At 37.2% G+C, this 24,088-nt stretch overlaps 1 protein-coding gene across 3 annotated transcripts in view; it reads right to left on the reverse strand.

Moving 5' to 3' along the window:
• Window positions 1-24,088, reverse strand: part of JAKMIP2 (janus kinase and microtubule interacting protein 2) — a 38,183-nt gene that overhangs the window by 10,464 nt on the left and 3,631 nt on the right. For 2 of the 3 annotated variants that reach the window (XM_053462567.1, XM_053462565.1), the window contains exons 2-11: window positions 6,793-6,840; window positions 5,570-5,825; window positions 4,562-5,059; window positions 3,903-4,112; window positions 3,039-3,137; window positions 2,387-2,533; window positions 1,703-1,843; window positions 1,102-1,158; window positions 831-950; window positions 380-508 (exon numbers count right to left, since the gene is read on the reverse strand). In XM_053462567.1, the coding sequence (XP_053318542.1) occupies window positions 380-508; window positions 831-950; window positions 1,102-1,158; window positions 1,703-1,843; window positions 2,387-2,533; window positions 3,039-3,137; window positions 3,903-4,112; window positions 4,562-5,059; window positions 5,570-5,698 (1,530 nt within the window). In that variant the 5' untranslated portion in view covers window positions 5,699-5,825; window positions 6,793-6,840. Of the gene's footprint in view, window positions 1-379; window positions 509-830; window positions 951-1,101; window positions 1,159-1,702; window positions 1,844-2,386; window positions 2,534-3,038; window positions 3,138-3,902; window positions 4,113-4,561; window positions 5,060-5,569; window positions 5,826-6,792; window positions 6,841-16,693; window positions 16,952-24,088 lie in introns of those variants that run through there. The other variant, XM_053462566.1, reaches the window with a different exon arrangement.

The raw sequence follows: 24,088 nt of genomic DNA on the forward strand, positions 1-24,088 counted from the left end.
GAACAGAACTTTAAACAGTTAATTGCAGGCTGTTAGATATATTTTGATAGAAACGGCTTAGGGCATGAAAAAACCTTATTAAACATCTCAGCTCAACATCTCAGAAGGCATATGGGAAAAGCCCACTCAGAGGCACTTGATCATCAAAGGTTTCACCATAGGGCAATCAGCCACAAAACTCCCAAAAACGCAGCTGAATTACAAAACAGTAAGTCAAAAAATCCAATGTTTTTACAAATATGTCTGAGTTAAATCCCAAGACTGGATCACCCAACAACATAGAGTTTCAACCTGATGGGATTGCGCCTTTTATTGTGTTACAGTGCAAAATGAAAGCGAATGATCCGCAATTCAGATTCATCTACTTGTACGCGGTTACCTTGGCCTCTCGCTCCGCATCTATCATGCTGCCAGTGTGCTCCTGTAACAAGGCATAGGCCCTCTGTAGTGCCTGGTACTCCTTGGTCAACTGTCGAAACCGAAGCTCTGATTCCTCTGCTGCCAAACCCTATGGAGCAAAAAGATTAGACGTTTTTGTATTTAACACAAATAAATTGTTTCCGACGGTATTTTTGCATCGAATACAAATGTTTGAGAAATTAAGGCCACCTTTCTACCATGTGAAAATGCAACGGCCTAAGAAGAAATATACCGAGCAATTTTTCTCTGGCTAACATTTGATGAATTAGAAAAACTACTAAACATTAACTACTCTGGGTGGCTTAGCCATTCGACTTCATACTGTGTGGGAATTAAATATGCTGATAGATATTAAAGGCTGAAAGGATGCAAATTCTGTCCTTTAGAAAAACACAAGAGGCTTTGCTTACTTCATCTATGTCATCATCTGGCGTGGCTGGTGTCCTGTCTGTTCGATAAGACGCCACAGAAGAGGTTTCTGAGTCCATGGAGTCATCATCGTAGCCAAACACAGTGTCAACCAGATGTCTCTGGAGTAGAATGTTATATTTCAGATCATTTTTACATCATTCATATCTGTATGTTTCATTAATTGCTATTAATCTCACTTCTAACAGAGGAATTCGATTTCTGTGCTATATTTACATGCCGTATACAGTTTAGGTGAAAGGGCGTATATACCTTTATCGGTTTAGAGCTTCTTTTATGTCTCTTCCGCCTTATAAGCTTTTCCCGGTCCTAGAAAATGAATACAATTATTTTATTACATTCAACAGAATGCATAATGAAACCCATGGCAACTGACAAGCATGTTCCAACTTCCTGAATACCTCTTTAAACAGAAAAATGATTCCTCATGAACGGAAATTTACTTCATGGTCAACAACATCTGGTATTCCATGTCGTAAGTCTGTACATTTTGTAGAGTTTGTAGCGTTTTTTGCATCTGTTTTTGGTTGTATATTTTAGCGGCTGCGGTATTCTTGTGCTATATGCTCATTTAACGTGCCCCCAAAATTTATATGCCCATTGTTTTATCCTTTTGTTTAAAATGACATTCCAGAGCTAACATGTTTGGAACGTGACTTATATGTAATACCATCCTTGTTTTCATCTTAAGATATTGTGTCTGATTCTTGAGCCTGCTATAATTATGTCCAATGTTAGACTTCAAGGTTTGCGGGTTAAGGGTTTAACGATCCAGGCCCTGAGAGAAGGCCTGTAGGAAGTAAGCATTGCAAACGTAAGCAGTCTCTTTAACACTCAAACCTGGTAAACGTACCCTTGTGAGATCGTCAATAATATTCTGCTGCTCTATCACTTGTAGCTTCAAAAACTCAATTTCTTGCTCCTCACCAGCTTGATCGAGATCATTTAAGGATCTCAGCTTCTTTAGTGGAGGGTGAGATGTGATTTTCTCTCTCTGCATTGAAAATAAAAACATATATTAACGTATGTGACCATTTGTAACCCGAATTAAATGCCCAAGAGCACTACGCTACCTCTCATTAGCCAATCACTACTATTTTGCAGGTTCATTTAAAAACTCAATAAATATTTACATAATACATTCTAGAATTTTATGAATTAAATGAACTGTAAAATAAAATTTCATTTTAATATAACCTATGTCAAGGTACAATAACCATCTATTTTTTCACTGTAGGTAACATAAAGGTTATCTTAGATGGTAGATAGATAGATAGATAGATAGATAGATAGATAGATAGATAGATAGATAGATAGATAGATACATAGAAAACAGAATCTGTTGACTTGGCATTCTGTACTGAATAAGTTTGTCGCTGGGTTCAGCTAAAACCTCAGCCTAAGTTAAAAGGGGCTCTGCTTACTAAACCTTGGCTGGATCTTCTTGCCTACAAGAAGTAGAGAAATCCAATAGACATAGTACAAATGTTTCTTTCCCATATAACTAACATTGGATGATGTCCAGGCCTCGACATACCATTTCAGCATTTTCTTTTGAGATGACTTTAAGCTTCTCCTCCATACGCTGTAGAGACTGCATCATCTCTTCGTTCCTTTTAGTGAGGCACTTGTTTTTCTCCAGGAGAGGTTTGCACTGTCTTTCTGCTTCTCTCACTCTCCTCAGCTGCAACACATGGAAACGAACAGCATCAATTCAACTGTTGAACATGCAAATGGTATATACAAGTGGCTTCTGTATTAAATAAAGATTATCGGAGCCTTAACCAGCATATTAATTTGCTTATACCATAGCACCATATAGGGCTGCTGGTAAACGTGTTGGACAAATGCAACAATTTAGCAAAAGGGCTTAACGCTTTAGAGTAAAGTCTCAGTAAAGACACTTAGAAGGCCTAGCTCCTAGTAGTTTTTATGAGTCCATGAGCACTGTGGCTGACCCCGATGAGTATGGGATGTCACACACACTTTGCCATATGTATACAGAACTAGAGAACATATGCCTACACAAAGTGGAATGGAAGCCCATGCTGAGATGACAAGTTAGCTAACTTATATTTTGATCAACACTGCCACCCAGGCATCTTTATATGTAACTCCAAACAAAGATTTTGTTCACATATCTCAAGATGGACTTTGTTATGAAAATACATATGCATGTGATATTATACCAGTTCATTTCGTTCATCACCCAAAAGGGTATTTCTGTCCTCAAGTTTTCGAATTGTAGCATTTAATTCCGCTATTCTTTTCTGATTCCTTCGTAAGTCCTAAAAGAAAAAGCAAAATTGGTTACATTGATACACATACTATACTATAATTTGTAAAAAGGAACTTGAGAGTGTCTCTGTCTTCTAATAGATCACAAGTGGCACAAACTTCAAGTCTGGTGCCTTTTTTATTCAAATTAATTTCCAAATTAAGAATGGGTACTAACACATTTTACAAATTTACTTGATTAAATATTTATTTTAGGAATGGATTTGGCATTTTACAGTTCTACAAACTGTTTTATAATGCTGCATTTGTTTATAAAAGTGTTTAGGAGAGTAGGAGGAAAAGCACCATTAACCCTTTTGTGACCAATGAGGTGCCAGGTACGGCATGAAAAGATGCCCGTACAGGACCAAAGACGTATCTGGTTTAAGTCTTACATATATAAATATGGTTTTAAAAATATATATAATTTGCGTAGGTTCACTAAATGAGAAAGAGAGAAAAAATGGGTTAAGAAAGACATAGCAAAAACATGAAAAATGCTTGTACTGTAAATTAAAATAGCCCTGGTCCTTAAGAGGTTATCTTGTAGGAAGCTGTAAAAGCTGTAAAATACGTTAATACGTAAAGTTTGAAACTAGAGATACTTAGTTAGAGAATTTAGTAGTCTGAGTCAACTAAAAACTGCACAAAGCTGATGTCTCAGTCTCAGATGTCAAAAGTGTAATATTTCCATTATATTCCAACCGTAACATTACTAGGTTTCCTCTAATTTGATAAACTGATTGTAAATTGTTTTATGAATGCAGTATTTTTACCGGACTGCCACAATGCTCTGAACCATCCCCTGCCCGTCCCGGAATCTCGCGTTTGGGACTTCCAACATTACATTCAGCTTCCTTCACCAAGAACAGTTGTTCATCCAAGGCCTCCTTCTGGAGCTGCAGCTTCTGTAAGTAACCGGACTGAGTCTCCATTTCCTTCTCTAATGAAAATATTATCCTGTCCTTCGCTTTTATTTCATCCATCTAGAGGACACAATAAAAATGAAGAATCAATCAACCAATCAATAAATGCAAGAATCAATGTAAAATTAAAATGCGGTTTCCAAAAAGTTTGCTGGTGGCGTATATGTCAAATATTTTACAGAAAAATAAATATACATTCACTATGCCAGGACTGCAGGCATTTAATATCTGTTAATAATTGGAAAATATCCTGGTAATGTATGCCGTTTTACATTGTTATGTGGTCTTTAATGTACTGTCACCCATCGTCATGTCAGTCAAATTACATTTAACCAAATTTCTAATCTGATGGTTCATTTATAATGCCCCATATGATTTAATTGAGATCTAGGAGTGCAGTCTGAGTCACAATTTTTGATGTTTGCAATCCCACCTAAAACCTTCTGCACTAAAGAAGCTTCATGAGTTGTGATGTTCCTCGTACACCTGAAGGGCCAAGGCTCTCTTACCAGTCGACGAATGTCCCTCTCACTTTCCCATTTGATTTTGGCAACTGCTTCTTGATGGGACTGGTGTTCACTCCGCAAATCCCCAGCTCGGATTTTGTCCGCCTGTATCATGTTATTGAGAGCCTCATCTACGTGCTTCTTGGCTGACTTCAGCTCAGTGATCTCTTGTAAGAGCTTGAGGCGTTCAGAGTCAAACACTTTCCGAGCTTCCTCGCGTGCTTCCACGCTCAGGGCAGTCCTAACTTTGTCACTGCTGCCATCACGCAAGGCACTGACAGCAGATTTTAGTCGCTGGATCTCTGCCTCTTTGAGTTTGACAGTCCGAGACATTTCCTGCTCGTGCTGTTTGATTAAGTTTTCCCTCACTGCCTGAAGTTCCTTCATCTTCTCTTCATGCAGCTTAGCCTTCAGTTCTGTCACATTTACTGTGTGCTTATGCTGCTCTTGCTCCTTTATGCGTTTACTTTCCTGGTTCTTCTCCCTTTCAAGTCTAGCAACCTGCATATTGGAGAAAACATCAATTCTTAGTCCACATTCGCATACCATTAAAAGTAGCCTTTTGTATTGGTTCTATGTTTAAAGTATTGACACGTTAAGATGCAAAACTGCTTTTTTGGCCCATTACTAGAAACATGTGGTTGCCACCACTAGCAAGTCACCATAACAGCATCCTTTCTGATGAACTGCTAAAACGTTAATACCGGTATTAGCATATTTGGAATATTTACAACAGGGAAAATTACTGTTGGCTAAACTTGTAACATGTCACAAGTTTAACTCTAGAGGAAACAAAATAAGGCATCTTTGACAACTTGTGGCAAAAACTTGTTTATGTATTACATCACGATGCATCTCCAGGTTCTGTTAACAGCAAAATAACACGTCTCTAATGTTCATTTTGAAAGGTACCAATTCACCAAGAGAATAAACTTAATAAAATCACTGGTCATTTTGCCATCTGGAGAACAAACCCTCTTCTTTGCATCCCCTAATTGTAGATATAGTTACCTTGGACTTTTCCTGATGAAGCTCAATTTGAATATCTGTTAATTTTGTCCTGAGTTCTTCATTAGCAGCTTGGAGAGCAAGTATGAGGGCTTCAGGCTTTTCGCCCTTATTGCGCCCTTTCTTTGACATGGTTGCTTTGTATGTTGAGTTTCTCTGGCTTGACTTTTTCAGTAAGGAGGAGCCATCACCCAGTGAAACGGGACCTTCTTTTATGTGTTGATGCTATGAAGCACTGGAGTTTGCTCTTCACGAAGCCCTTATTAAAGGGAGAACATTGAAAAACATATAAAACACCACAAACGTAAGATTCCCCTAATTCGGAACACAAACACAGATTAACTAGGGTACATTGTCAAGAAGTTGTTCTGTATATTATGCTATTATGCATCAGTATGATAACAAGGGATCCCTATTAAAGAAAAAAATACTTACCTTGTAAAAATGTAGCAGCTGCAAGCTTGCACTAGAACACCCTCCCTCTATATATATTCAACCAGTTCAATCACTGTGCAAGAAATCACCCCCCAATGTGAGCTCACACCTGTCCAGCTCCTGCAAGGGACATTAGGAGGAGGACAGCAGCAGCAGAAATGGTTCAAGAGATCAAAAGGAACTTTTCTTAAATTTTTGTCATGGTTACTGTGATGAGAACTACCCTGGGCTGCAACCACAAGGATCCAGGCTTATGGTAGGGATGTGTGGGTGTCACCCTGAGATTGAGGACATACGGGGGTAGGTCTGAGCTTGGGAGGGCAGCCATGACAGATTCATGAGGAAGCTACTTTCTTAGCTTCCCAGTCCTCTCTGTGGACCGGGAAACTCAGTTTGACCTACCCAATCCAGACTTCTGGAGACTAACTCGCTATGAGGGCTCCATATGCCTGACCAGGACAAACCTAGAAACTCTGAGTGGATATGAACTTTGCCACAGCTTGCTGGAACTTTAAAGAGGAAATGCTGAATAGGACAATATTTGGACAAGAGACAGCGGGAACCCCCTAGACTGAGTCTTGGCTATTGACTAGGGAAATTTAGCTTTAATCATCTCTCCTGCTTCACTCTTCACTATTCATATGTGGATTCTGCTGTTCCTGGCTGGTGATGTTCCTGAGTGTTATCCTGGGCTAAGGAAGCATAGTTTTGCGGTAATACCTGTCACATGTTTGCAAAAGAACACACTATGCACCACTATAGTGATTTGACATCTAGTAAATGTGACTTACCTGTGACTTCAACCGTCTACATCCATTCTTTCCAACTCTTGTTCACATCTGTTAAAAAAAAGACCTGCTAGATTTCAATTTACTCATGGTAAGTTCTGTAAATGTGAACTTTTATACGCATATCGACTCGAATACTACTGAAATAGCTTCATGGTCAAAAGCATAGCACAGGTTTAAGCAGACGGATTAATTGCAGCCGCAGCCCGGGCTCTTTAGAGAGGCTCGAAATTTTTGGCACAATGTAGCATCCTCAAGATAAACCAGCAGAGTTATTACTCATATCAAAATGCCTTCTACAAATATAGAACACATGCCAACAGATGGATTGTTCTTGTGGGACAAAGGAATGTAAATGATTTTCTTTGTTTCCGCAAAGCATTGTGGAGTGGGCAAGAAATTCTATTGCAGTACAATTCTGAGCTGCATCACCTTTATAAACACTATAAAGAAATACTAAAATGATAAACATCACATATCTTTAGAAGTTTAATTTGCATTAAAATATATTTACTTAAGAAACATTACATTTTGTTTCTGGCCATTGTGAGCTATCATTTTATCTATTCTCTTATTTTTTTTAGAGTTTGTTCTAAAGTATGGATTGGGAAAAGAAAAAATGTCGGTGCGCTAAGCTAGTCACAGGCTCAAATAATACAAATGTATAATACGAGGCCTACCAAACAGGTGTAAGCATGCTGCAAATACAGTGTATTGGCTGTACAATGTATACAAAAAACAAAAACTGTCTGCGCTTCTTACCCTAATAAAGTTGGCAACAAATATATAAACATAATATAAATGAGAGGTTTTGGTTATATGAATTGGCCAAAGCATAATTAAGCTCACCCGCCACGTCAAGGCACACTCTCAATAGGGTGAGAACCTACTCCCTATTGAGAGTGTGCCTTGACGTGGCGGGTGAGCTTAATTATGCTTTGGCCAATTCATATAACCAAAACCTCTCATTTATATTATGTTTATATATTTGTTGCCAACTTTATTAGGGTAAGAAGCGCAGACAGTTTTTGTTTTTTTGTATATAAAGTATGGATTGGGATATTAGTTTCTACAAAGTAAATGAAACAGGCACTCTTTCAGTTCAGTGAAAATGTATTATGATCATTTTGAGCATCATCATCTTCAAAGTAAGCCCACAGGGTGAGCCAAAACAAATTTACATGTTCCTCCCATCGGTAGTGGTAGCCCAGCATATTTTATATTGTATATTCGTTTTAAATCTGTTGCACATGAAGAAGACACCTACAGGTCAGAGGTTCTAAAAGCTTATGTTACCTTACATCTTTGTCTGTGTTCATCCTATAAAACTCAATTTAAACCAAAAGCTCTTTTCCAATGACAAAAATCTTTTATATGGGATTGGTAAACAGCTGCAGGTATCTCAATATAACAAGCACAGGACAGCTGTCCTACTTGTCTCTGAAAAGCCATTTCTACATTACCCGCTAGGCCTGCGCATGGAGATCAAGTGGTCTCTAAGTGTAAAAGATAGATATTTAGCATAATTAGTTATTTTCCATAAATACATCTATGTGGTACTAAATAAAGAAAAGTGAAAGTCTTGTTAGGTAGTCTCATTACGCCATGGCCAGTAAGAGAAAACTACATGGCAACTATATATCTATTTCTGTGAAGTTTCCTACTCAATCCGCTGACTCCAAAACCAAAAAGTGATGTTGTTTCTTAATTTGCATAAACATATGTGTGCATGAAGCCATCCTTGTAAGGCAATTGGGATCTTTAATCCACGGACTGCCACAGAGGCAGTAAATGGTTAATAACCTTTACTCTATGATCGCGCACCTTTACAGACGTGCCCCTAGAAATCATGATATTTTACCATTCCCTTTCCTTGTGTATTCGCCAGAGTAATTTTCAAATAAAAATAAGCAACTACCTTCAAATAATGTGATTTTCATGTAAGTCATGCTTAGAACGTGAAAGTAAATACAGAAGTTGGTGCATTCAAATGTAAACGTATTTCAATGTTTTACTCTGAGTGTTTCAAACGTGATTATATTGAAGTTCTCAAGTCGTACTATGATGATGTTTCTATATGAGCTCTAGTCCTGCTTGCCTTCACTCCTCTAAAACTGGCATCCTTACTTGCCGACACCGGTGAAACCTCGCTTAGATCAAATTTTCTGGTGTAGAAGGCCATTTAAACCAACAAATGAAGACCCACTAATAATGTTCAGAAAACAATAATAATAATAATAATAACAATACAATAGATCATTAACAGTACACCTTGTACAAGATAAGGCTAGGCAAAGCCATAAGAAGAACACTTGAAATATATGCAAATACTGTATATATATACTGTATATATGTCTATATACAGTATATTTAGTTTAAGAAGGAAGCATTTTGTGAATAATAGGAGATTAACAAGAGAAAATGATCAGTAGAGGAGATTGCGGGGCAAAAAGTAAATATGGTTCTTCATGGAAAAGGGTATTTAAGCCAAAAACAGCCATCTAGTGAAAGTAGCGTAGTAACAATGCACAGAAATGTATTAAACGTGTATAAAAAACATTACAGTCACAACTACAGAAGCTGATTTTATGTTGTGGCCTATTGATAAAGCTGCATCAGCAGGCGAGTGAGTAGGGCAGCTTAGTGATTATATTGGTTGGGGAATCATGTGATCTCCTGGTTAAAAATCCGATAGCACTGCAACACATACGCCCAGAGCTGCGGTAACACGAACAACAGTCTTTTTTATGCTTATAATTTGAGCTGAATGGATCTCCTCCGTGTTAAAGAAATGGCTATTAAATATTTTGCAGCAGTTGTATCACATATACACAAAGTAACGTCTTTCTCTTTATGTAAGGGCTGCGGAGTGATTGAAATCATATGAAATCACGTGATCAAAAGATCAATATGTCCTTTAAATTGTGTGCACCAACACCAATGATCAGTTTGTGCAGGACACAATATTTGATATGAATCAAAATGTGCTATATTATTATAAGATAACTAATAATAATTGAATTTATTTGGCACAGACAATATCACATATGAATAATTAGCCTGTACTGCTAATTAAACAAAGCCTTTTAAAAAAACCCTGTTTAATCAATAACATAATAAATTAGCCTCATACACTGAAGAACAGCTACACGAGTGAAAGGGAGTGCAGGGTCATCTCCACCAGGCGGCGCACATGCTCACGGCTCCTGGGGCATCTGCTTGCTTTGTGTGAATCCAAGCAATGGTTTCTATTTGCATTTAATTGTCTAGAGGGACATGCTTATGTGAAACACATGTTTCTTTCACCAACTAACTGTAATAAGATTCTCCATGTTGGCATGTGTTGGATAGCGTCAGTGGATATGTCTGGTGAATTGTAGAGGGTCAAGTTCACCATGGCATAATATGGAGTGGGAGACCACCTTCGGTCCAACAATATATAAGCTACCAAGGCCCATGCATTTGTAGGAATCTAGGGAGGGATTTGGACTGAGGTAGTGTAGAAGGGCGCAGAGAAAGTGATCATGGGCAAGATCTGACCACTAATGGACTCCCACACAGTAACAACATCTATATTTTGAATAAAACACCTTTATATCAAAAAGTGATAACAGGGTAATACTAGATACAGCCTAACAAGAAATATATTGTGGCTGTTTTTAGCTAATACATGATTATGTAGTATGTCCACAGAAGACTAGAAATTCCACACTACATCTCACATGATCTTCTACTTGTTGCTGAAATACAAGTCACAACCATAATAGGAGTTGTAGTTTAAAAGCTCGTAGTAAGCCGTGTTATTTAAGGGGTTAACTGCATTATTATCACTTTAGTGATAGAATATCATATTTATTGGGAACATTAAAATGTTCCAGGCAACCAGATTATAATTTCCATTTATTTAATGGTTTATCAGAGAAATAGCATATAGTTAAAAGCAGGGATCATAAGAGACATAATCCATCACAAGTGGCAAATACATTTCATTCCCTTACTGAGGAGTGTATCCTGTATTAACCAGTGGCAGGGTTATTAACAACGAGGGAATGGAGGAACAGCTGGCATAAGGCAGTAATGCCTTAGAGACCTAGAAATGTACCCAATACGGTTTACCCATTTATTTTCACAGTGTAGAAAGCCGTATTGTAATGTGATATGACTGGGCTGGGCTAGCAACTGTTTACCCAATATTAACTAGCCACAACAGTAAATATCTATAATATTTCCTATATTTAGAAATGCCGCAGAGTGATCTATCCATAGAGTCTTTGGTTTTTGGTCTTGGTGGAATAAGGTAAGAAAAATGTCAAAAGTGAGTGCATTCGCTCCTAAGTTTCATTGCACGTTTTGTTCCATGGCTTAATTAAGATTCTACTTATAGTCACCTTGCTGTCTAGAGTAAGCAAAACATTAGTCAGCATTTATATCATGAAATGTAGTCATTGTTTACCTCCTTTTGGTGAACCCCCTGATTGCTGATGGACTGTTAAGTTCTTCTTAAATAAAAACTACTGATTCAATTGAACTCTGATATTGCACAAAATCCAGTAGAAACTTGCTAAAAACCTCTACTTCCCTTCTATTATGTTCATCTTCCAAGCAAGGGTTGGCACCAACATTGCTCTTAGTAGACATTCACTGGGGTCTGTGGCGGGCAATTTAATGATGTTCTATGTACTTTCACAAACCTCGCCACAGACACTGGTGTCCTTGGCCTATCCTTGCTTCCAAGAGAAGCTCTCCTTTCAATATTAAATAGGCAGACAAGCCGCGTTTAAGCAAATTACTACGATGTCAATGGAAATAACTCCCCTCCTTTATTTATGTGTTCCCATTGAATCCTTCTATCAAGAGACTGCTTAAAAGATGACTTTCAATGGATCGCATGTTGATGCTTTGCTGCGCATGAAACCCTGACCTGGAATCTGCAAATGATTTCACACTGGGTACCCACAAACATGAGGTGCACTATGGTCATTCTTCTAAAACATACACATTGATATGCTTCTGACTGTCATAATTTTAGCAGTCCTTTTGTTGGACTATCTACAGTATATGTAACCATATGTTATACAATAGACTAGCTGAGGTCTGGCTAGCGATCTACAGAGATCTGAATGCTGCCCTAATATTTATTTAACCCATCCGCCAAAAAATGCTAAGTAGCATTATGTTACACACATGTCCTGTGGAGAGCCAAGTTAGGTTTGGATAGGATTTCCCAAAACTGGGGTACCTTGCCACTTTGTCACTCAGTATGACAAAATCCTCAATATTTTTTTCTTGAATAGTTGTTTTAACGCATGTATAAGACTTTCATTATCCATTTAATGGATTCCTGATTCCTTGGTTGGTTGTATGCCCATTTTGGCAGCACCTCAAACCTTGCATGCTTGCTAGGTCAGTGCCTATTTATGTGTTGCCTACAAGTAAGTATGGTTCCAAGATGTGTGTGCAAGACTCAATACATTCCTGTAATTAAATTTAAGATGGCAGACTATTTTCCCTTTTCAGGTATTATGCCACCTATTTTTTTTTTATCCTAAAGAACGTTCAGCAACCAAATATATAGATATATATATATATATAGATATGTTATCTAGACATATACATGCCAATGTAACTGTTTCGACCAATTTTAGCACTTACATGTACAATGATAGTAATACATTAAAATAATGCCAGTGAGAGACAATGTTCGCAATGAAAACATTGTTATTAGAAGTAAGAGTTGTGTTTTTTGCTCAATGTCCAGATTTTCAGTCCTTTCCTCGATGTAAAGCTGAAGCCTTTATGAAATACCCAACGCTAGTTGACTAGATCAGATGCCATGTCTGTGGATTGACAAGCCGAAGATGGATGACTGCCGGGTTTCTGACTGATTAAACAGATTAGATGGTAAGGAAGGTCTGTTTTTACATGTGCAGCTTGGTATAATGCAGCATGCTGCCAGATTTCCTTTGTGTGGCATGTTCTCGGTGGAGCTGCAATGCAGAATTTCAATGAGGCTGTCATCATGGCCGAGCAGAATATTAACAAAGCTGTCATCTCAGATGCCAGGAAAGTGAGTGCCCAAAATAATCCGCATTACTGGATAAAAGCAAGGAGAGGAAGCCTGAAGAAATGTAATATTCATATACTATACTATCCAGCATGCTAACTTATAAAACAACCCTGCTACAATCAATAGTGTGATTCAAAAGCAATGCATTTCTAACAAAACTCAGAGAATTATAACATGTAAGCTCGTTTGAGCAGGGCCCTCCTCACCTGTCGTTTCTGTCAAATTGTTATATTATATACTACTTGTTATGTCCTGTCTACCCATTGTACAGCACTACGGAATTTGATGGCACTATACAAAACAATAATAATAATAATAATGAGTGGATATTGCTGGTGAATTGTAGATGTTCAAGTTCACCATGGGATATGGGGTGAGAGACCACCTTCGGTTCAACAATATAAAAGCTACCAACGGCCATGCTTTTGCACCTAGGGAGGGATTTGGACTCAATTTTGAAGGGAATTCAAATGAGGTAGATAAGAGGGTGCAGAAAAGCACACAAGGGGTCTGACACCTCTATTGGCCTCTAATAATTCTGAAACTCATTCAAAGGTCAGTTTTCTATGAGATGGGATCATGCATATTATCATGTCTCCTATGAACACTGCTGTAAGTTACATCAAATATGACCAAAGATGTTTTCAATAAATGTTTTTAATCACTTAAGAAACTTTGAAATATTTGCTTAGTTAGGAATATGAATGCATCATCTCCTTCTGACTAATCATAACATAAAAGCAAGAACTAGAAAGGACAATGGGTGATATTTCAATAGCGAGTGGTTAAAAGCCCCAGAATGATACCTATAACATCCCAAACATCCAGTGGAAAGCCTTCATTGAAGACTGGAGGCTGTTATAGCATTGAAGGGGGACCCGCTCCACATGACTTTGGAATGAGATGTTTGATGAGCACATGACTACATAGTTCTGGCCATACAGTATATGTAAATAACATATATTGCATTTTATAGTAACCAAACATGATTATAAACAATATTGTGATGTATTTTATTCATTTTTTATTCTTTTCATTAACATGTATTGTATACAATTTCTATTCAATTAAGTTCCCAGAAGAAATGTTCCATAGTTCCTGGCCTCATGTGTGCACATAAACGGAGTGATGCTGAATTTAATGCATTGCCACCCAGAGCTGTAAGAGGGGCATCTGCCCTAGAAGCCACAAGTTGGGGGACACATTTAAGCTGCCTGGAATCAGTGCCCCTGCCTGTCTTTAACTTAATTCTGCTTCCAGAAGTGGATGTGGCATCAGTGCACGGCTTGGCCTCCAGTCCTGCTCCAGATGCCAAAGAGCCCCAAGTTACAGCCCATCATCTGCCCCTTATGGTGCTTTTCATTCTTAAATATTTATGAATGAGCTGACCCTGAGGTTTATTTAAGCTTTAGGTAGCTCATAACAGAGATTTAAATGCTATTTAACTAAATTGAATATCTGCAACCTCTGTAACCGTTTATTCGCTCTGTTACACATTCTCACCCATACAATGTATTGCAAGGGGACACCACAGAAATCAAGGGGACCTCTCAGTTATCATATACATTAAAAGCACCAGCTGAATTATATATTATTTAGTGTCAACTTTTACCTACTTGTAGGAGAAACTGGTCATGGTTGGTATTTCTAAATGCATAAGGTGAAACTGCAACCCTACCGCAAACTCTTGCTTTAGTGCATGAACCATGGTTTACAAATAGCCTGCAAAGTATTAACTCCAAATAAATGAAAAGAAATGTGACTATTCCAAAAGCGTTATTCAAATTCAATGGTACAATCCACTTCAACTGAATGTTTTCCCCTATATTCTACTCTAAAAAAAGATGCACAGCTCCAGAAATTGTTGATTGTTGACATGTGCAGTAACTGGAAGTGGAGGACAATATGGGTAAGGAGCATAATGCTCTCAGGATACTGTTCTGATTATTGGAACTACCTGTATACTTACTATTGATGTCGATAGTGTTTTATATATTTACTAAATTTAAAGGTGCACTCCACAGTGAGCAACATTAACTATGCACTTTATAATGTTTACAAGATTGATAGGTGCACTTTATATAGAGTAATATACAATAATACTTGAATGACTCAGCACTTTATGATCTTTTGCTGGTTTACATGCACTTGAGACACTTTATAGATGTATAGCCATATTCCCTCCACATGCTCTGATTATTTTCATAGAAACCTCTGTTGTCTATATTATGAAATATTCTATATGTTTTTTATCAATATGTTTTTGTACAATAAAATAATATATTTTAATATAAGGGCTTGTGTAGAACTCTTTTCATACAAGGTGTACAAATGTGCAGTAACTAGCAGCTTTGGCGGTATTATCCTCTTTCTCTCCTCTCCACGAGTAGAGCGCAAAACTAGTTAGCAGAGAAGTCGAAAATAGATACATTATGTAATAAAAGCGTGTGTGCGTGTGCGCTTATGCCAGTGTAAGCTTTAGCTACTCCACTCAATTAGTCAATGTGTGTCACCAAACGTGTGCTACAAAGGTGACCTTATTTTTTTTGTTTAGTTGTTTATTTATTATTTATTTTGTTGTCCTTGGCAACTGAAAAAGTAGTATCTGCTCAAAAAGTCACAAACTAAAATGCAGACTCGTGCAAGCAGCTTATGAGAAATGCAGAGATGTATTTTCTTGCAGTATAGGCGGTCATCTAACATACTAAATTGCGCTGCATGGCAGTTCTAATATATGGCAACGTAATAGCAAGTGATAGAGGTAGAGGATACAATGAAAAAACAGCAGTCGCAAGAGCAGGTTCGGCACTCCGAATTAATAATATGAAATAATATCTTTCCACTTAATGGCACAATTATCGTAGAACGAATCTGTAACTAACCATTCATAGTCACCCTGACGCCAAGGTTGGCGCAACCAAGTAAAGCTAGCGCCTGCATAACACATGTCTATCTTATCTGAAGATGTTACAGGCCGGTATTTCTTGAGTATGGGCATTCCACGGAAAGTATAAGTAATTTTGGGTGGGTGCAAAATGTCATACCTCAACCTCTCATGGAGCATGCGGCTACAATAAACTTTAAATATTAATATCTTTATTTTTTTAGAGTTAGTTGTGTTAAAGTAGATACCTCCACCACCAGCAGCACACAGCAACAGCCAGAGAGCCATTGAAGTAGTAATTGGTGCGTGATTGTTTACACACATCCCAGTGCGACCTTTTGGTGCATTTTAAGCAACAAATACGTGCCACACAAAATATAATTCATATTAAAATCTGTTTAAATTGTTTAATTGCCTTAGACATGTTTTATGTTATCATTAATAACTCATCTATACATCTAAGTGTTTTTTTCTTGCACATAGTTTTTCTGCATACATAACATCGTATTTCCCAAAATGCGTTTGTGTTCTTCATTATTTTATATTTTTTACTTTAAATTTTTGTATTTTTGATGTATACAATCCTTTTGTTTTCCTATGCATAATGAGCTATAAGACAGTTTTATCCTTTGCAATCATTTTTGTTTTATTGACTAATAACGACATCAGTGTCAGACATAATTTAAAAGAATAAGTGATATTTTTATGGCATGATCCGGCTGTCCTTTTAACTTGTGGGACTATTGTTTTAAAGGCAAAATTATCAGCAACAATACAGCATTATGAACTCGTCGCTGTGAGTAAAAGCAATAATAATTCACCACAACACATTGTAAAAACGTCAACGTGTAGAATTAATATGCCTATTAAGAAAAATAATTGATGAGTACCATATATGGGCCTTACAAAATATAGTTTTATGATCATTCTATAACAGGCATAGGGTTGCTTACCTCAAGCAAACACTATTATGAATGCAGGCAAGCACTTTTCTAGGTCTTTATGATTTGTGTCTGATGTTACTAGCCACATTTTGAACTAATTGCCATTGCCTGAAATATAAAGGATAAATGGAAATGCATTTTCTCTGGATCAATCTTTACAATGTGGAATGATTATCCTGGACAGATTTATTTTTATCTCTGCCGCTAGCACTTTAATGCACGGAACTGCAGACATATGGCGGAGTAGGAGAGAGAATGCAGAGAAGACACTGAACCTCTCTCCAGGGCTCATTGTTCAATAAAGTGGTTTATTGTTCAGCCTACAATGTCATTCTGTTCTAATACACCCTGAATTATGTGACTGAGAAATCCACACAGTTCCAACCAATATGACTTTTTCTATCACATCAAAAAAAAAATTCAGTAACTAGCCATCTGTTGAAAACATTAGTATGTTTTTGGTAAAAACAAATATGATATTTTGTCTGCAAAAAACACGTTTTTCTAGTAAGTGTATATAAAGTGTCAAAATTTAATGTTATAGGAATGAACTGTAGTTGTCCCAGCACTGGATTTTCTATTAGGAACCTTAGGCACATGCGCTCATGCTTTGCAAGGACATGGGGAAAGAGAATCTGTCCCCTATGTCCCTAAAAAGGGGCAAGTGGTCCCATCTTCCTTCATGCTCTTCTGAGAACACGAGGACATAATATATATTTGTTCCACTTCATTCAACAATACAGAGCCCACAAGTGTGAGAGAGCGGTAAGCACTGGTACTGTTAAGCATTCAGGGTGATCATGCCTGTCCTAAGGGTGGCTTTGCATATGCCTAGAGGCCCCCAAGCATTGGATAATTTGGCTGTAGAACAGTATATCCAGGACTAGTAGGTGGGTGCTGAGCGCATGCTAAGATATGTGTCTATGTTTGCGAGTATGTAGGCATAATGGTGTGCCCCTCCAGAGGTCCTAATAAGCCACTAAGTCTCACAACAGCTGAAAAGCTGGGTATTAGCAAATCCTACCCCTCCATCATGCTGTCCAAGGATCCACAAGCTTTTAGGATTTCTGTAATTTCTAAATAAAAAATTACCAATTTATTGGTAATTATAAATGAAGTCACATATCATATCATATATACTACACAACCTACTTTGTCAATGCAACTCGGGATCAGGGTTAAATAGACTTGCTCTCTATTGTGTTACTTTGACTGATCCAACCAAATCAATAGTGATGGAGCTATATAATAATCTGTATATACATCAGGGTCCAAAAGTCTGAGTTGGCATCACACATTAGTTTTATTTGTTAATTTATTAAAAATTAGTAAAATAAAGTAATTGGGAGTATATTATTTAACACTGAGACCAATCACATGTCCATATATGCATGAAATCTTTGAGTGAAATTGTAATTTAAATGAATAGCCTCTTCTTTTTTTGAATAAACTTTCATGTTTTGATTTTTCAAAAGAAATGGATAAAAGTAAGGTGATAAAAGTAACTGACCCTTGAAGCTTTAATCAGAAAACCTTATATGTACATTTCATTCATTAACAAATGTAGAAAGATTTGAATACATACACATAGATAGGGTATTATTGTGTGTGTGTGTGCGTGTGTGTGTGCGTGTGTGTGTGCGTGTGTGTGTGTGTGTAAACCCTGGAAGGTTCATATATATGCACTCCAGCACTGCCTTTTGTGTTTGAGTTAATCATATCTGTTCTGCCCAACTTACTGTCATAAAATGGGGATTTTGTTGCTTAAGAGTCCACAAGGGAACTTCTGGCAAGATGTGATAATTTCAACGAGTGATTTGGGCAAAGAGAAATAAATTGAAATTAGAAGATTATGTTTTGCTACAGGGGGATTTAAAACCAGTGTCTGTCTGAGTTCCTTAATGTATTATTATTGTAAGATCACTGGTGACATTCATATGCCAATATACAGTTGAAAAAGAATGAAACAAATTCCCATGTAGTTGAGTTAAATGCAGATATAACTATTATAATATGTCATTTTGTTGTACTAGTCTGATAGGGCTGGTGTTTGATAAAAGTGAGCACCGTGTTCCTTCTTTTGGTATAATTAATGGATACATATTATAAAAGTGTACAAAATAACATGACCTGTACACAAATTTCCTAAAGATAAAGCAGCAGATGACCGCTCTATAATTTCAATTATTTATTATTATTTATTTCACTAGAAGTAGAAAAAAGTTTGTCATTGGAATATATGTTTCACTAGAACAAATGTTTTTCTTGGTACTCATGTTAACCCTATTCTGGTAACACATTAAGGCAAAATAACAAATGGTTAACTCTATTTGTCTTTGCCCTTCAGTAAGCAATTAATTGAAATTCTGGACATTTTTAATAATGCTATTTAGTCACTATGTAGCCGCAAAGAAAATGTTAAAAAGGGCCTTTTTAGTACTGCATATATACAGTAATTGACCTGAAAATGGAAATTAGCATTAATTACTTCACTAGGTTCATAATCCTGCATTGCATGACCGAAATGATACGGAGGAATCTGATGCATGTCCCATTCTCAAATAATTAATTGTATATCCTATAATTACATAGGCTGCCTCGGGCCATGGACACTCCACATTTGCAAATAATAGATTTCACAGGATAATTCAGAGAAGCACAGAGAGTACAGCTGATGATGTCTACTTAATTTATTGCATGTGTGAAGACCATGACAACAAAATGGGATCTGAAGAGTATACAGTGTTTTGACATTCAGAAAAGTACCTACATTACTACACAATTATTCAATGCTGCTTAAGATTTAGATTCTTAAGACATTTCACAATTTTGTAATTTTAACCATCGTATTCTATTAGAATCAATTCCTTCATGTCTATCGGTAGATCGAAGCTTCGATCATCAATACAAAATGATGGAAGCTGTCATTAAGTGGTCTAGGGGTTTATAAAAAATACAGTTGGTGCCCCCATATTGTGAGCTTTTATTCTGTTCTGCAACCAGTAGTGAGTAAATAGGTTTATGTAATTAACGTACGCAGAGTATGTAAGGTGCATACCTTAGACCAAAGATGGTGGAAGAGAAATATGAATATAAGTAAGATGGCAAGATGCTGAAAGCCCCCCAAAAAACTGCACCACTGTATTTTTTAAAAATCTGACTCCAAAAAGTACATTTGTGAAGGAATAGGTGCACAATCATGCCATAAACAGCAGACAATGTATTGTGACAGGCGTATGCATTAAGGTTGGTAAAGGTTGGTTGGCAAGGCAGACTAAATGGGCCGATTGATCCTTACATGCCATCAAATTAATTGTTTCTATATTGGTGCTAGTTTTCTACTCAACATGGTCCATCACCAACCACACTGTTAATCCAGAGAGCCCACATGCCTATGTTGTGTGAAGGTTCAATGTTTATATACTTCTACAGTTCTTATGGCTGACAGCCCTCTCAAAGACAGTGAAAGGTAGTCAGATGAAGAACTTATGGGCCCTAGTATCTGAAAAATCCCACCACCGGTATTCTTACAATCAACCTTGAATTCCATTGCTATGGGGTGTAATGAATGGCAACAAAAGAAACTGGGCAGTTGTCAAACATGTCTTTTCAAGAAAAAGTGTCAGGAAATGAGCAATAATCACACCAATCATTATGCATACTTTTAAACAAATAAAAAAGGTAAGATCATTAAGTAATGTTATTTCTGCCATATTCCTGATGAATATATAGCCTCTTCAATTTAGAATGTAGCAGTAATGAAATAAAATAATCTGTTCTAGTGGATCTTGAAATAACTTGAAAAAAGCATCTGGATTTCAGGGTATGATCTATATGTATATTAGGTTAACATTTTTTAAAACAATTCAGCACTTTTCAAGATATATATCTTGTTCTTGGAATATAAAATGTAGAAGTGCACATCTGACTTGACCTCTACATGGCTGCCTATATTATGAATTAAAATCTTTATACCTTGTATTAAAATTGGTGCAGAGATCAGGAAACAGTATGTGCTAAAACACAAGTTTATTTTTACAATAGGATGTTGTATTAAGCAAAAATATATGAATAATATATGACTATAACACAACACATAGATAACTTTCTTGGACTTATCAATATATTCTATAGAATAATCACACCCAAAAATAAAAGAAGCAAAAAGGGTTGATCTTGTTACCGCCTACTGCTTGTTGTGACAGACAGAAGAAGGATCATCAGTGATCCATATTTAAGGATACTGTAACTTTAAATCAGTGTAGCATGCATCTCTGTGCTATACTGTTACCACTTATTAATTGAATACAGTAAGAGCTAGCAAGAAAAATGCAAACAACTAACAGCTCCATTTAACTATTTTTTTAATTATTGACAGTTGTGGTCGACGGAGAACCCAAAGCTACCTCTACTCCTGGAAACCTCAATGAAATTCCTCCCTACAGTTGAGATTACCATGGTAACAATTAAACACCTTCTTCCTTCAGTGAGTATATAGTCAACATAATCCCTGCTTTGAGGTTTGTATGGATCAAGTAACACTGACCCTATTTCGATGTAAATGTATGATGTTTCACAATGGAAGTGTCACGCTCTACCCAGGCTGCGGAGCTGCATGTCTTTTGTTTCTCTTGCTGTGGTCCATTCCTGGATTTCTGTATGCTCTGTCCTGAACCTCTGATTCCTGGATTCTAGTTCTGCTCTTTGCTTCAGCTCTGTTTCCTTTATAAGGTGTGCCCCACCCGTGTGTTCTGTTTGTCTCAGTCAGCAGGCTAAAGGTATGTCCTTCTTGGTTTTGTGTATAGAGTAAATGTTCCGTTTATTAGTACTTTCGTATGCATGGTTTAGCGGTTGGACCCACTGTCATTGGAGTACTTTGGCGTAGTGGTGGGCTAAGCATACTATGGCCATAAGATGTGATTTTTTTTTTGCCCTCCTTTCCCTGAATCATCGGAGGATTTTGGTTCCTCTCTCCATGTCCCAGTTAAGATGTCCTATCCTTGCTTAAAGGAGACGCGTCCGAGGATTCCGGCTCATCACCCCTTCCCCTGTGTTCCTTGCCTTGTTCCCTGTCCTTTGTTGTGCCCTGTATCATGTATGTCTTGTCTGGTTATGTTCCTTGCTCGGTCTCCCTGTACCTTGCTCTGTCCCCTTTGCTTGCTGTGTTTCTCCTGTACTCTGCTTAGATTCTGTAGTCCCAGCCTGCAGCATCCTGCACATGATTCCAGTGCTATGCCGCATGCCTGCTCCAGGGTGCCTGCAGGATATCTCCAAGTTTTGTTTGTTTTGTCAGATTCAAGTTTTGTTCAGATTTCCACATCCAGCCAAGTTTCTTTCTGCTCTGTTCTGGACAACATCAGCTGTTATGTCAGGGTGCTGGTATGTGGCTGCACAACCCTAGGTGTTCAACACCCTGCAGAGTGCAGTCGCCCTGCACCAGGCCCTGTCGTACTCCACTACTGCTCATTAACTCCTGAACACAATCTTTGGGCGCTCTGGGTCTTTACAGTCGTCTGTATGGAATATGAAATGTTACTTTCATCAGAATGAAGGGGATATAAGGTGTAAGAGAGGTGTCTAATGGACATATATATCTAGACATGGTTAGACATGCAGTAGTGTTTTTGTCACTATAAAGATCGAAAATGCTGTAAAGATATTTTACGTTATGTTATTATTAATACAAATTGTATTTCAAAACCTTGTGCTTTAACCTATTTCTTCTTAAAATTGGTCCCAAAAGGTTCCCCCTCAAGCCAGATCATGAGTAACTATAAAGCACGCCCATAAAGTAATATATAGCATGCCGTGAAGAGCTAGGCAGTCTAAAATGTCTGCAAATATTTAAAAAGATTTGGCTATAGCAATCTGTCTGTATGGAGAGATATACTGCAGTACAAAAAAGTAGCATGCAATGAGTTAAATGAGATGGTGAAGATATTTGCTCGAGGGGTAAAATAAACTGGGTCAGGAGAATTCTTTATGATTATCCAGTCATTCTTGGAATACACCATTGGTAATGGAAAGTTGAGTGTAACACACTTTTAAATGGATACTAGAAAAAGCCCCCAGTATAGACATAACAATGGACAGGAAATGCACTTTTATTGTAAATATTAGAACATAGCATTTGGCCAGTCTAGTTTTCCTGTAAGTAACTCAAACCATAATCAGTCCTTGGGCCTATCTTTGATTCGGGATCAGCACATGTCTATCCCACACATGCTTAAATTCCATAACTACCGCCCTCTCGGTAAAGTAAAACTTCCTTACGTTACATAGCAATGCACAGAATGCCCAGATAGAACATTCTATGGAGTTGACTTTCCTTCACACACATGCATGATAGTTCAGCAATTACCTTGGCTCCCTGTTGAATTTAATGGAAATATGGCCTATTAGAACAAATATCTAATATTATCTGACAGTGTAGCTCAAGTAAGGAAACATGATACATTTTGTGTATACACTACTTGCCGGTTTTCAGACTCAAGCAATACAATGGATGACAGATTGAGAGTCTCTTGTAAGAATGTCTAGACTTGTGTCTTGCAGGCCTTTGTAGACAGAAATCATAGAGATTCTGGTTGTCTAGATGCAGTGTATTTGTTCTAAATATAAGAAAGGAAGAAGTGATCATGTTTACCTATAAAGCTGCTGTGAGCAGGATATTGTCACAAGAACAAGGAAGCTTGAAAGCAGTGATGATGTCTTAAATATTTTATAAGAAATAAAACTGAGAAACTAAACCTATCATTTGAAAAATGTCAAGCACTCCAAAGCAGAATTAAACCATGCAAAAGGGCACATTGAAGGTCAAAGTACATTTAAAAGGGATGTATAGTATAGTGATATTTTCACTTTTCTTCTATACACTCAATGTTTATGAATGTAGTGATTATAAAGTAGCATCCATCTTTTGGTTACATTTACTTTCTGTACTTTATGTATGACCCAAAACTTCTGAAGATCAACAGAACAATGGCCGTTTGATTCCAGGTACCTGATGAATTTAAAGTGAACACAGTGCTCAAAGCCTGATTAACCTGGATGTTTGGATTTATGTCTTAAAACTAAAGAGAATCCATGCAGAGCTTTATTTTAAGGTGATTTTTTTATACTCATAACAATTTGACATAGGTTAGGAAATGCATTTTTATTTTAAGTAAAAGAAACATAGCATTTGACAGAAGATGAGAACCATTTGGTCAGTCTAGTTTGTCTGTTTTTCCTGTTAGAAATACTCAAACCTCAATCAGTCCTTGGTCCCTGCTTAGATTCCTTTATTGCTTCTGTTTTTTTCCAGTTCTTTCATAATTACCTATCTACTCAGACAAAGAACAGATACAACTAATAATTCTACAGTAGTTTTACAAAATATAATGGGTACCTGATGATAACAAG

Source organism: Spea bombifrons, chromosome 4, assembly GCF_027358695.1.
Source record: "Spea bombifrons isolate aSpeBom1 chromosome 4, aSpeBom1.2.pri, whole genome shotgun sequence".
NCBI lineage: Eukaryota > Metazoa > Chordata > Amphibia > Anura > Pelobatidae > Spea > Spea bombifrons.